The sequence below is a fragment of the Augochlora pura genome, chromosome 4 (genome assembly GCF_028453695.1).
Source record: "Augochlora pura isolate Apur16 chromosome 4, APUR_v2.2.1, whole genome shotgun sequence".
NCBI lineage: Eukaryota > Metazoa > Arthropoda > Insecta > Hymenoptera > Halictidae > Augochlora > Augochlora pura.
The window spans coordinates 25,778,848-25,793,776 of NC_135775.1; the positions used below are offsets into that span (position 1 = coordinate 25,778,848).

The 14,929-nt window shown below is 47.1% G+C and overlaps 1 protein-coding gene across 1 annotated transcript; it reads right to left on the minus strand.

The window, feature by feature from the left end:
* Nucleotides 1–83: 83 nt before the first annotated feature.
* Mccc2 (methylcrotonyl-CoA carboxylase subunit 2) lies at nt 84–3,660 on the minus strand. The gene is made up of 9 exons (XM_078178154.1): nt 2,700–3,660; nt 2,112–2,365; nt 1,761–2,032; nt 1,521–1,668; nt 996–1,411; nt 791–925; nt 562–698; nt 416–501; nt 84–350 (listed from the first exon to the last, which is right to left on the minus strand). Exons 1-9 carry the CDS (start codon nt 2,814–2,816, stop codon nt 233–235), a joined length of 1,683 nt encoding a protein of 560 aa, XP_078034280.1. The 5' UTR covers nt 2,817–3,660; the 3' UTR covers nt 84–232.
* Between the last annotated feature and the right edge of the window lie 11,269 nt (nt 3,661–14,929).

A 14,929-nucleotide genomic window follows, 5' to 3' on the forward strand; every position in this document is an offset into this window, starting at 1 on the left:
ACGTCGTATCCGAGCTCACCTGTTGTTCCTTGCTCCGTGCCGGGGCGAGGAGCAAAGAAGAAGGCTAATGAAAACGCGCGTCGAAACATACAAAAATACGCATATACTTGGATTTCTTTAACACTCATGTATACATGACGACCCCGTATAAAAAATATATATATGTACTTCTTTCGCTTATAACTATATATTGAGCTGACGACCGATAGTGATCGGTTTCGCGTTTGACGATCTACATCCGGAATATCCCGAACTTGGTGTCGGGAATGGGAGCGTTCAATGCTGCCGACAAGCTGAGACCCAGGACCAGTCTGGTGTCCACAGGATCGATCACACCGTCGTCCCATAATCTAAAAATATCAGTACATAATTATACGTCCTCGAACAGTTCTATACATGCATGTCCGAAAGTCACCTGGCGCTCGAGTAGTACGGACTGCTCTCCCGCTCGAACGTATTTATGATTGGCCTTTTAATCTTCTCTTCTTCTTCCGCGGTCAGCTGTTGAATTCACGCCATGCTTTAGATCGATTTCAGCCTCGTGGCTCGCTAGATCCTTACCTCTTTTCCTTCTCTTTGCCGCTGCTGCTTCGTGATCTGAGCTATCACCCCGGCAGCCTGTTCCCCACCCATCACGCAGATCTTAGCGTTTGGCCACATGTAGAGGAACCTCGGCGAGCTTGATCGACCACACATTCCTGCCAAAAATGATTTCATATTAACCCTTTTCCCTCGAGTGGGAAGGCAAAGGGTTAATAAGCAGACAGAACGTTATAGAAAACGATCTCACCGTAGTACCCTGCACCATACGCTCCCCCAACCAACACCGTGATCTTTGGCACTTGGGCGCACGCGACAGCGGTTACCATTTTCGCTCCGTTCTTCGCAATACCTCCAGCCTCGGCCTCCTTGCCCACCATGAACCCTACAGTTTTATAAATTAGTCTTAGATCAATCAGTCGACGAATTCTTTAATATAATGCTTATCTGCTGACCTGTGATGTTCTGCAGGAAAATAAGAGGAATCTTCCTCTGGGCGCAAAGCTGCACGAAATGCGCGCCCTTGAGAGCACTCTCGGAAAACAGCACTCCGTTATTCGCCACAATTCCTACAGGGTAGCCATAGATCCTGGCAAATCCCGTGACAAGCGTCTCTCCGTACTGCGCCTTGAATTCGCGGAACTTTGACCCGTCCACGATCCTAGCGATCACTTCTTTTATATCGAACGGTTTCTTCAAATCGGTGCCAACGATGCCATACATCTCGTCGACCGCGTGAACAGGGACATCAATCTTTTTGCTTACGTTCACATGCATCGGTATTTGTCGGTTCAAATCACCGACAATCTGCCGGGTGAGATAAAGAGCGTGTTGATCGTCTATCGCGTAGTGGTCTATCACGCCCGATTTCCTGAGCACAGATAATAAACTTAGAAGACAAAGGAATGAAACTAGGAAAGTTGCTAATTGTTGCATTTTTGTTTAAAAGCTGAGGGACAATTTTAGAAAATTTGCTTTACCGGCAATGGACTAATGCGCCGCCAAGATCCTCCGCGGTGACGTCTTCGCCCGTGGCAGCTTTGACCAAAGGTGGCCCTGCTAAGAAGACGGTTCCCTGATTGGCCACGATTATGTTCTCGTCGGCCATCGAGGGCACGTACGCGCCGCCTGTGAATTATAGCAACAGTGATAGAGCATTGAACAAGACATGACCGCAGTTCAAGTTCTACGGTCTTTGATCGCTTTGTCCAAAACTATACCTGCGGTGCAGCTGCCCATGACAACAGCGATCTGCGCGATCCCTTTCGCGCTCATGGTCGCCTGATTGTAAAAGCTTCTGCCAAAGTGCCATTTGTCAGGGAAGACGCCGGCTTGTCTAGGTAAATTAGCACCTCCGCTGTCCACTAGATATATGCAAGGCAAATTGTTTTCATCCGCTATCTCCTGCGCCCTCAATTGTTTCTTGACCGTGATAGGGTAGTAGGTGCCGCCTTTTACTGTCGGATCGTTGGCGATGATCACGCACTCGTTCCTAACAAATAATTATACTTTAACTATAAACGCTCAACCCCCGTACTGCAAGGGTTAAAAACAAGAGCAGGGATGTCTACCCGGATACTCTTCCGATGCCAGTGATAATACCACCTGCAGGCACTTCCTCCTTCTCGTACAATTCGTAGCCAGCCAATTGGGAAAACTCGAGGAACGGCGACGTTTTATCTAGCAAAGTATCGATTCGTTCACGTGGCAATAGTTTTCCACTTTTCCTGTGCCTTTCTCTCGCTTTCTCTCCTCCACCTTCTACTATCTTCTCCACTTTCTGTTTCAGCTGCTTCACGAGGCTTTCCATTTGTATATACTTTTCCTGAAATCGATAGGTCTTTAGTAAAGAAATGATATATAAAATTCATTATACGGAATAGTAGCTTGTGTTGTCGATTCGTAAATCCTTTCGAAGTTATGGATCTACGAGCATGCGCGTTACGGAATATCTAAAAAGCGCGATCGCGTGACCGCTTCGAAAACTAAATCAATAACAATCCGGGCTTATCACGCAAGTTGAGATAATAGTGGTCATAAGCCGGCTGATATGGTGACGTTTTTTTCTGTTTGTTGAGAATGATGTAAGAAAATTTGGAAGAGAATCGGGGAAAGAAGCAATATGGAGAAACGAATGGTAATAATTCAGGCGATCTAACCTGATACTCCTTCGAACTGTGATTCTGCGTGGTTCCGATAACAACCGCCGCATCATCGTGAAACGTCCTCGTGAGAAGACGCAGCTGCCTCGATAATAGTCCACTTTTTCTTAACATTGTACAATTAATGCCAGACAATTCACTTTTCACGGTCACGTATCATACCATGTGCTTGCTGTACTTGCAAGAATAATACATGCTCGTCGACGAGTCTTGATTGCTCAATGAACATGTCCTAATGCCAGTACAGAGCCAATCTGTGTTTCCATTCGTCAGATTGCTGGAATTATGACGCAAATGGTATAGACTTCTTGACCTTGAAAAAGATGCATCGTTTATTTCAAGAAAATTAATTTCGTGTCTGGTACATTAAAAGGCGTAAATTAAAAAACTTTGAACGTTTTTAAATAAATAATGAGGTATTAAATTAGGCCGAGATTTATTAGTTCGCTATAAACAGTATAGATGGTAGTTGAAACTCGTCGCACTGCTAAATTATCCATTGCGTTAAAGAATACATAGCATTGCTGGTAATATAGTCGATACTGGATCCATACAGCGCCAATTAGCAAGTGGCAAAATGCTGAAACTGTTAGCCAAAATCGATTGCTGATAATTTTGCTAATAGTTTCAGCGTTCCGCCGTGCAATGGCGCTTCACGTATTTTCTTAATAGAAAATAAGGAATATTTGCTATATCAATTTCTGTGTTTTTTTCCCAACTTGTATATTCCATCTTCTCATAGTTTTATACCATCCTTCGCCCTTATCTCTATTTTTATCAGACATTGCCTCGGCCATTCGCTCTCTTTGCCATCTCGCAACTTCTTCCCAAACTCCCATGCCCTTTTATCAGTCCATAATAGCGTTCCACAGTCCACTGCTAGTAACCATCAAACATACCTTTTCCGAAGGGCAACTGCTCTCCTTCTCTTCTGCCATCCCTACATTAACTTGTCAAACAGCCACACCCTCCTACTGAAACTGTTTCTGAAATACTTCTCTTCTCCTCCTCTGAATTCTCTTATTGTCTCTTTTACATTCCTCACTTTAAACGCAATACTTTTCACAGCAAGGAAAAAATTTCAATGTCCGACTTTCCATTGACTTAAACTACTTGCTAATTGTATCAGGACAACATGCGAAGAGGTTTCTTAAATTTCTTCGCCTGACTTGTGACTGAGTTGCACTACTGAAATTTGGTAAATTTTACAAAATGAACTCAGGTGCATATCATGTTCTCCTAATACGCCAAACAAACCAGATGTCGACCTATCAATAAATGTGATTATTACGGTGTAATCCGACGGCGGAGTAGTGAGGTGCAAGCGAGGAACAATATTTGAAACTAATTTAAGAGAGTTTTAAAAAGATGAGGTATGGGAAGTTAAAACTTGCCTCTAAACTCTCTACCATGAACAAGAAGAAATACATAGAGGGGTCAAGCGAGGCAAAACAAACCGACTACAGCGACACCTGACCGGAAACGGTGAAATCTGTCAGAATTGCACTAGTGGATTGGTCAGTAAACAGATGGATTGCTGACCAATCACAGATCAGCAGAAAAGAAGCTGAAAATTACTAACATATAGAAGGGTAAAAAACCTAAAACTAACAAGAAAGAAAAACATAAACGTTGCACTATTAACCAAGTAAATTTTTACAGGCTAAAATAGCTTGTAAGTATTACAAGGCGCTTTGATGATGGTTAGTTCAAAAGCCACCACAGTAGATGGCGCCATCGTGTCAAACTTTGGAGTCTTTTTTATAGTAGAAATATATTAATTTTTGAAATTAGACAACTATAAAACAAGCCTCAAGGCTCGAATAATCGTATTTCCTTTTTTACGAAATTATCAATTTTTGTTTATGAGCTAAAGAAGAATTATAATGAATTTACCATATAGCTAACTGCTGGTGGCACCTATGGACGAAATTGCCAAACATCTATCCCAATGGTAAAATGGAAATATTCATGATTTTGTTCGAAGCAGTTATCAGGAAGTTCTATTAAATAAAAGAATACGCAAGTAATATCACTTTCGAAATTAATTATGTCAGAAGTTCTCTGTAACTAAGAATAATAAATTTATCATTTATTTTCAGTGGAAGGGAGCTTCCTGAATAACAATCAGTGATCGACATTCTTAGCATAAGTTCTCCGTTTCAAATTAAATTGTAACGCAGCCATGGATCCACACGGAGGTTGTTCACTGGTGAAACACTGGTCAAACATGGGGTCATCGATGGCTACTAACGGTCTACATCTTTTTCATTTAATTATTTCATTCAACAGCTAATTTTAATAGCGTTCAATTTTTTCATATTTCAATGAAATCTTATACTTTTTTCAGTCAAGGTTATGTTATGTTAGGTTGATACGCGATCGTTTTAATTGAACAATAAGAAAATCGCATTGTTGAGAATGGCAAACCAAACGAATGGTTAAGAACGAGACCTTTTCCTTCGGCTCTCCGTTTTGCCAACTAACGAGCTCTCCCGCCTCGTAGATCCGAATCAGAAGGATCGTATTCGTGCGCAAGCCAGAGATCCGAGGACGTTAATCGTCCGCCGGAAACGCCACGGTTTAACAAGTCTAACAAAGACAAAAAAACAGACGAATAATGAACGCGGATGAATCACAGAACAGGGTAAATTTAAATCTCTTACTCTCTCTCTCTCCCTCTCACTCTCTTTATCTCACGAAAAAAAAGATCCTCGTCTTTCGTCACGCGATCCCGTCGGTTTTACGTAATTTTTCGCAAGCGAATCCGAACCACTTCCGGTATTGCTGGACCATTATCTGCGAATTAACGTAGACAGCAGAAACAGCTTTGCTGTCCGACTGTCCGTTAGAATCGACGATCTATAAATAATCCACAAAAAAACAACAAGCTCGAACAACAATCCTTAATAGCGACGCGATTATATGGTAATTCGTGGCGGAGATATCGGCGGAACGATTAAGAAATTTTCGAATGGCTCTCTGCGTCGTTACAGAAAGAAAGAACAGCGAGAACAGTGAATGCGTAATAGACGAGCTCCGAAAATTTAACTGGCGAACGTTTCGGTTATATTCATTGTTTTAATTGTTTCAGTTGTAAGATCATTCGTTTTGGAGAAGGATGAGGCACAAGAGATCCGCGAACCTGGAATTCAAAAGCCGGAGAACAATTATTCTCCGGCAATTTACTCTCGGGTCTCCTTCATCCCTAGCCGTCCGCTGGTGCAGAGGTTGAACGGGTCTGGGTCAGGTCTGGTTTCACGAGGATTTCTTCCCATTGCGTGACGATTTCACGATTGCAGGGTCCGATATGGCCGAAAGAATACTATAGAAGGCGCAGCGGTACCGTAACACGAGGAAGTTCGAAAGCTTCCTGAACGGAGACACGAACATCCAGGATCGAGGGTTTCGCCACGTTGAAGAGGATCACAGGAGGATTCGGGCAACAGGTTTCTTTCTCTTTGGAAGACCGAGCAGGAAGTCCGTGATTCACGGACGCTGATCCTCCTCTGATAAAACGCCCTCTCGTCCTCTCTCGCTCTTCGCTGTCAACGTTTTTCGGCGATCCTCGCCGCCTTGGACAAAACTCTCCGAGCTGCCTCTTAAGTGCCGCCAGGCGGTTCCGTTACGAATATTATGAACCAAGAATTCCAGGACACGCGCGCGACTCTTTCGCGTGTTCAGCGACCTTGCACTCCCGGGAATCCCGGGGAAATGCACCGGCGAACGATCCCAGCGATTCGGCGATCGACGAAAATGTTAATCCTGCGCGGCCGCCGCGAATTCTTCCGGCGGCTAACGCATCCTGGAGACAGAAAAACCCGGGACACTTTCGACGATGCTCGGCGCATGATGAAATTAGATTCTTGCTGTTAAATGAAGGGACAACGCTCGAGGCGCGCGCTGACGAGAGCCTGGGAATTCCTGTGAGGCCGGCTCCGCGTGCTGGGCATTGTCTTCGCGCTTTACTCGATTCCTCTCGTACTTTTCTGATGTACACCCGTCGCAGGCAATTGAGATAACATCTGTATTTGCTTCGAGCATTTGGCTGCGATGTTCAACATCGCCCAAGTGTATAGACTATGGATATTTCTCCTTTTTCAACTGAACGGTCTTTTGAAATATTTATAAAAAACAAAGAACAAGAATATTGCTTTAATAACTCCAGTAAGTTAAAACTAGGACATGGAGGTCTAGTTTCGTCTAGTCACTTATATAGCAAGTGCATAAAATCCGCAGTTCACTCATAACAAAATGCATATTTAATCTTAAAAAAATTTTTACAGGTAAAAGCGTTTAGATGCATTCGTACGACAACATCGGGTGCTGCGAAGACTTCTCCGGACAAAAAGGATGGTTTCTGCGCGTGAACTCGGGGTCATCCCGCAAAACTGCATTCCCGGAATTGTTATCCGAGGTGTAAAGTATCCGGGCGGGTGTCGCAAAGCGGAAACGCGGGATCCGTGGAGGTGCAGATCACCGAAGCATATTGTGTAAGATGGGAACAGCGTTTAGCGGGGACATTACAGCTTGTCCGATTATTTTTCAAGGCGGATCAGTCGTCGATCCTGTCGCCCCCTCCGTCGCTCCTCCGTCGTTCCTCCGTCGGGCTGGAGCCGAAGATTTTACTTGGTTAACGACCCTCTCGCGCCAGCGAATAAATTCCTGCTGCCCACGTAAGCCGGCATATTTATTGACTTTCGGTCGCGGCGAAGAGCGCGAAGCGATCTGGGATCAAGTTCAAGAACGGGGGACCGATCGATCGATCACCACGGCTAGAAAACCGGCCCCACACCGCTTCGTCGCTACGAAGTCTCTCCTCTGGGCCAAGGTCTCAGAAAATTAGCATTCCACCGATCAGTCAGATGTCACGTCTCCTCCACTTTATCTACCATCTACTACGTCTCGTGGCGCCTGCCGGTTTGTCAACGATCGTCACATTATGGCCTTCCTCCAGTTGTTACTCTTCCACGGACGCGTAATTAGCGAGCGTTTAGTGAATCGTTGCGCCACGGGATCAAGATGGCATAAACCATGCCCGAGCTACCGATGACACCCGAAACGAACCAGGCATACGTGTTTTCGAAGCCGAAAATAAGGACTCTTGGCAAATTGCTAGACGCCGGAGCAAATTTATCGCTATCCGACGAGGTTCCCGTTGGCTTCATCGGTAGAAGCGGCAGTATTAATTATGAGATATCTTTATTACGCGCGTTGGTTAATATTCATTGCCACAGAGGAGTGGCTTTACTTGACTGAAATATGCAAGGGTGAAGGATCCGTTGCCATTCGTTTGAATTGACGCGTATTATATAATAAAAATGACAAGAGTGATTGTATTTAGACATTCCACTATTTTTATTATAATATACGCTGGAATTCAAACATCTAAAATGCTGAAACATCTCGGTAGGTCTAGTTTTAAACGTTATCATAGAAGACCTAGATACTCGGCGGGTATTTTCCAATGCGGTCCGTCAAGCCAAGAAACGCGGAGGAGCGAGAGAGGGGGCCCGAAAGAAGGGAATCGGGCCCAGAAACGTCACCGAAGGTCCGCGCGGAGAAGAGTCCGCCGGTTAACTGTATCCCGGACATAAAATCCGTGAGATCGCAGCGGCACGGGTTCAAGATCCTGTGAATTTCCTTATTGGTCCTGGAGACCGGTGACCCACAGCGAGATCGCCTGAAATTGAGAAAAGTAGTCGCGACCAGATGCGATTCCGCGATCGGGGTCCTCTCATTCCGGTTCTCCGTCTGCATAACAGAACTCCGTCGGCCGCAAAAATCGGCATCGAATCCCACTGTTCCGCGAACCGGTCATGGACGGAAAATCATGATGGCCCGTCGCGAGACCATTGGATTCCTGCGAAAGTGTTCGACGTAGCTAGGAACTCTTGTTCGATGTTGTATCGCACGAGAGAGGCCCCGCGAGGAGCCAAGAATCCTGAAGTAACGTTATGCCAGCGAGTAATGGCGCGGGGGACGCGCATCGCCGTTTAATTTGCACGCCACCGTGCATTTGTTTATTACCTTGCCGCATTATACCCCGGAGCACCGTTATCGATGCGTTTTTCTTCGGGGAATCCCGGAATCGTTCTCGGTAGGCCGGGCCATTCTAAATGCTTCGCCAAACTTTGCGGAACGAGCCGCGTGAGCTGCACCTCTTCGCGAGTCGTACTGCTTTTAAGGATGATTAAGCAGACTCTAAGCTTAATTAGTCGGGCGGAGAAATGGACGAGGACGGGGATCGCAGCGATGGCGAATTAATTGCCGTCACATCGACGAGTCTTGTAATTTTCGGTAGCGAAACGACCGAGCGACGCGCCGGAGAACTGGAATTTCTAGGCAGACAAGTTGTCAATCCCGGGATAGCGTATTAAACTACTTCGAGTGGAGTAGGCAATTAATGGGCAGACAGGTTTATGCTTTCAATTTCTGCTCGCCCAATTGCCCCTCCGTCCGTTGTAGCACACGCCGATACGACCGCTGGAAGCGGTCCTCGTTAAACCATAAATTCTTTGCTAGACCCCGAGGAACATTTTTAATTAATTTGTATAACCTTTAATGGCTCGCCGGGGAGCAAGTCGATATCGGATTTCGCGATAGAGATCGCTCCAGCGGAACCGTCGCCGGTCTCGTACATTTTCGGTCGGCGCGTATTAACAGGATTACCATAATCCGGCTTTATTAACATAATGAACGTAATTCCAGACGTTAACAGTCCCTCGCGTACACGCGGTCGGCGGAATTCCTCGCGAACAAGATGCGACGCGATAACAGTATCACTCGTTGGCATAAATCCGTCCGAATTTACACACTTGTACGTTTTTATTGCCACGGAGCGTCGCGAGGTACGTCAGCCAATTTTACCGTTAGCGTTTTCGCCGGACGACCTTTCGACAGATTTATCGGCCGCCGGTGCAGGAACCCGTGTATACCACCGACGATTACTAGGACATCGAGTTTCCGATGGACGCGCGTCCATGGGGCCCCCCGTGATTGAGCGATCAACCGCGAGCGCCGTGTCCGACATTGCGCGTACATGTGTCGCCCGGCCAATTTTTCGTGTATCGCGAGGACTAGCGGACTGTAGATCGAGACGATACCGTGATATATGCTCTGTAACGACCGTTTAAACGGAGTTCGACCTCCTATAAATATTCCAGAAATTCGGTAAAAGATCCTTTCCATCGGCGACAAGGTGTTGACGAAGATTTCGCGATTTGCATATTCGAGATACCGACGGTGTAGGCTTGATCGATTGTCGTTCGAGCGAGTCCAGCAAAGGCTAGAACGTATCAACAATAATTTTAAGAGCTAGAGAGTCCTGTCGAATTTTATCTCATTCCAATGCCAAATTGCTCACACGGTGTCTCCGAAATAAGTGAACGAACTTCGGTGTCGCATTCTGCAACCCCTAACGATAAGAAAAGATTGTATAAACGTTGTTCTGGGTACTACCGTTAATGTCGCAACCCTGGAAACCCTTATATTTCTTCTCCTTGTTCATAAGGGGTGCAGGATACGATAGCGAAGTTTGTTCGTCTCTTTTGAGGACACCCTGTACATTTTGCAACGAAGAGCCATTGATCCTTCGACTATCACGCCGTGTAGCTTGTCCTTAAATTAATTTGTTTATCTCTGCATGATCAGCAAGGATTTTGGTGTCGAACCGAAAGCGGAGGAAGAATTCTGACAGGTCTCTCATAACTCAAAAGAACTGTTATCTAGCGAAACGCGTCATAGAGAACGAGTTAGGGAATCGTCGTAGGCCGAGAACGAATTGTCTCGGCATTAGTTATGGTGTCGGTCAACTTTTTCCGTTCCAACTATGGATTCCTCGAGCGAACGACCTGCGGATTCGACGTTCCCTGTGCCGGTATTCGAATAACCGGGTTCCGAGCATCCTTCTGACGTCACCGATGCTTTGAATATGCAGATTCCACGACCGTACACCTTAAATCGTCGAATCGCGGCCCGCCCCTCACTCGAACACCGCAAAATTAGCTTGCACACGCTATACCGAATCGAATGTACAATACGATAGCATTTTATTGCGAACTCGATCGATCTTCGAATTTATGAATTTTTCAAGCCCGGACGCCTCGGGGAAATCACGATCTTCGCCTCTTTGCAACGAGCCGGGAACTCCCCCGTGTCCGCGGACCGTGTTTACAATACTTGCGACCTTAAAAATGGTCCCGTTACACCTTGTTCGCGGAACGAAAACAGCGAGGGGCCAAAAGTCATCGCGCGCTTCCGTCGTTGCTTGTAACGCTCGCGAGCGGACGGACGAGGAATAACAAAAGCAATTAAAAAATGTAACAGAGCACTTTGCGGAGAGCATAGATAATACACTTTCCTTTGCGCTCATTCTTCTTTTATTGTTCTTCCAACGTCATCTGAAATGATTCACTGCGACTGAGTAGCGATAACGAGTTACTTTATATTGCATCAAATGAATTACTGTCCCATAAAACGTAATGATGTCGTTGAGCAACTAGATTCCAATTGCCGGACAGAAATACTTCGACGGAGAGAGTAATCGCTCGATGATCGAGCAAAAAGCAACCACGAATGCGCCCGACACCTAACAGTAAAAAGACATGTCGACTTTTTTACGCTTGCAATTAGCCTGGAACGATTTGATCCGCGAGACGGGCTCGTAAACGGTGCATCGTTTCGAGCGCAGGTGGCGTTTCTTTTTCCCCGTTGAGGCTTCGCGTCCCCGCGGGCGTGATCTCCCCGTTACTTTAATCGGATGTATCGGGACGGTCAATTTGCGTTTCTGTTGCCGATGTTACCAACGACGGAATGCTCTCCGACGCCGTCGATCCGTTCTGCGATCGCTGACCGGAAGGCAGAGGGCGGTCCGTTAAGAATTTTCGTCGCGCGCGCGTAATCATCCGAGGGAATATGTCGCATCGATTAGACACGATCCCGTCCGTGAAATACCAACGAGCCGACCTCCGTCGATCGATGATTTCGGTCACGGAACCCGGTTTCCCTCTGGGTCAAGGATAACCCTACTCACAATACGCATTTCACGCCCACAACTGGTGTATTGACCCCTTTCTCGCAAGACACGCGCTTTTTGTTTTGCCGTCGACGATACAGTCGGTTCTCTCGCACTGCCTCTCGCCGTGGGAACGAACAATTGACTACTTGGCGGAGATACTATTATTTAGGGATCTAGATAAATGGATCTTTAGAATTTAGCGAATTAACTTTTTTGAAATAGCAATTACATATCAATATTTTGTTTTAGGTCTCGCCGGATCATAGGAAGATGTTTGTGCAAGCCAATGAGAATTATCTTCGCCGACGTGCGTCGTGGAACTCTTTCTCCCAAGGCCCCGGAGGCCGAAATCGATAAAACGATCGAGAAGGAATGTTCGCGAGGTGTAAGCGCGACGTCAGCAATTTTATAGATCGTTAATGACAGCGGATGATTCACTCGACCTTGGCTCCCGATCGTCGCGGATGCTGTTCGCAGACAAAGGACGAGGGCAAGGTACCATCGGCTTAGATAAATTACGAAACGGAGTCTAACGGTGTTCGCTCAAACGACTCGAAAGAAGCGTGAAAAGTGATCGATCGCTTCGAACGCGCGCCGATACGAGAGACGATTATTTCGACGGGGATATTACGGAATCCGAAGGCTTCCATATCGTGGAACAAGATGTCCGTTCTGTTTCGGCTCTGGAGGCTCGTTAAGCCCGGCCTCGGAGGAAGAAGTTCGCCCGTCGAAATCGGCGAGGACGAGAAGAGGAATAGGCGAGGAAAGGGAAGCAGCGGTTTAGAGATAAGAAGAGGAACGCGGTTACCGATAAAACATCGTCCGAACGGGTTCCTCCTGTCAGCTCGTGGAAGTGCGCCGATACGATACTCGATTTATCGTCGCCACACGCTTATTCCTTCGCCCGGCCGCGACAGGAGTATTCCGATAAAAATGTCGCCCGGCCCGGCCGTTAATTTGTCATTTTTATCGGTACGCCCGACTTTTCGTCCCTCGGCGCGAGCTTTAGACAAATAAACGAGCCCGACGGCCGGCCCTGACAACCGAATAAAACAATAACCCTTAAAAACCGGACCCTTGGCCCCGCTCGGGCCCTTTTTCTCTAATCGGGAACCCCTGCAGAAATATGCCGACGCCACGATCGACGACTTTCGAGAGAAAATGAAGACGTCCCCGGGATGACTAACCCCTCGACATAACCATTTTGCTACAGTCGCGTCTATTACTATCTATTGTATTTTTAAAAGCGCGTGCATTGTCGTGTGCAACGGATCGCGTCGCGTCAAATCGCAATGATGGCTCGAGGCGACAGGAAATGTGTCGACTTACTGTATCGATCGGGGATGAGTCGCGAACGCGGCTCCGGTTCTACCATGCAAAAATGTCGGGAATGTTGAATGAATCTTTCAAGAAGGACAGCCCGGTGTGCGCGGAATAAATGAATAAAACAGCTCCGCGACCCGAGGAACCGACCGGTGACACTTTTACCTATGATTGTGGACACCTGTACGCGCCTGTGGACGCCGGACCGTTCTCGTGTGCACGCGTTCCTTTTCTTTTTCCCCCGTTTCTGCGGGTCCGTTACCAGACCGCGAGTCTTCGATTAGATTTTCCACGGCGATACACCGTTCGGATGTGAATAATTACGACGCGGAATGATGGCAATAATTCGAGCGATTACGTTTACGTAACCCGGTCGATTCTGCGGACCGCTGGCGATTAATCTCGAGGAGATTAATAACCTCCGTTAAATAAACGAACGTCGAGAGGAAGGACTAGTTTATTTGCAGGACAAATGAGGCTCGTGTCGTTGCTTCTGTTTGGGCAAGTCCTTAAAACGCCCGCGTAGGAACCGTTACCCCGGCGAGCCGTGAAATGGACATCCGTCCGGTCCACAATGAGACGAAAACTTGGCGAGAACGATTTGCATAAGCGTTCGCCACGCGGGCGCGCACGCAACGCAGCAACTGCAACGTCATGTCGCAACAAGGTCCGAGCAGCTTTTAAGCGACCGATGACCCAGATCCCAACGACGAAACGATCGCGGTGCACCGACGATCTTCGAGCTTCGCGAAGATCGCTACGAGGGGCTCATATCGCGGCTCGCGGCTACCACGGGCTCTCCGCTGCATTTTAATTAGGAACTGCTGTTTTCCTCGCGCTCCTTTTGCCCCGGCCGCGTACTCTCGCGAGAGCACTCTTATCGAGCGCCGAGGGCTGGTCAACTAATTAAAAGTTATGCCGATCGTTTACCGCGGAAGGGTGCTCATGCATACGCCGTATCTAGATGAGCCTCGTAAAGTATCGTGAGAACACCGGGGGAAAAACCACTTCCACGAGGAAATTCGCTTTCGATCGCTGCTATACCAGCCACCCTCCTCGGCATCGGGCCGAGCAACCATGCTCGATTTTTATGCGATAACAGGAGGCGACATCGTGCCAGCGTGGGCGTTTAAGCGCTGAAAAATCAGCGTACCTCGATCACCCAACGCATTATCGAGTCGCGTGATTCTTATTAACGATTTTATTACCGGCCAGCGTCCGAACATGGTGACCTCGACTTCTACGGCTCGTTGACTCTTCCTCTTCCTCCAACAATTATTCGCTCCTAGCTCGTGAAAGAAAAAAACAATTCTGCTCTTCCGCTCCTCCGCGTTCAAGGACCCCTGGGTCCCGTTCTAATTTCCCTACATCCAGAATTGTAATCGTTCCTTGGAGACCGGTACGCTCGACGCTAAATCCTTTGATGGTAAAACCTTCAACTGGAAACAATTTCTGGTTGGTAGTCAATGTGTTTTTGATTCCACCGAAAAGTTTAACTAGTACAGTCAACTGCGCAGATTTTTATAGTGTATTTGGTAGAAAAATTCGCGTCGCGAAAAATGATTGGAAGAGGAGCGACGTACGTTTGCGTCACCGTGTATAGAAGGCCGAGGAACCGAACCGAAAATGTACAGCAGTTCGGCCGGCCGCGGCCGTGTCGTTCGTGCCTTATAACGCTCGAATGCTCGCCCTGCCATTTGCATATCATGTCGAGTCATTAAGGTAGCAAATTAGGGAGTCGGGAAAATTATTAGTGATCCCCGGCTGATTCACGAGCAGATCGCCGCGTGCTAAGAACGTTTTTCGGCCCTTGGAGATCGGGTCGCCGATATTCTGGACCGGCGCGGCGAGGAGCCGGGTCGTTCCAGCTTTAAGTACCTACTCA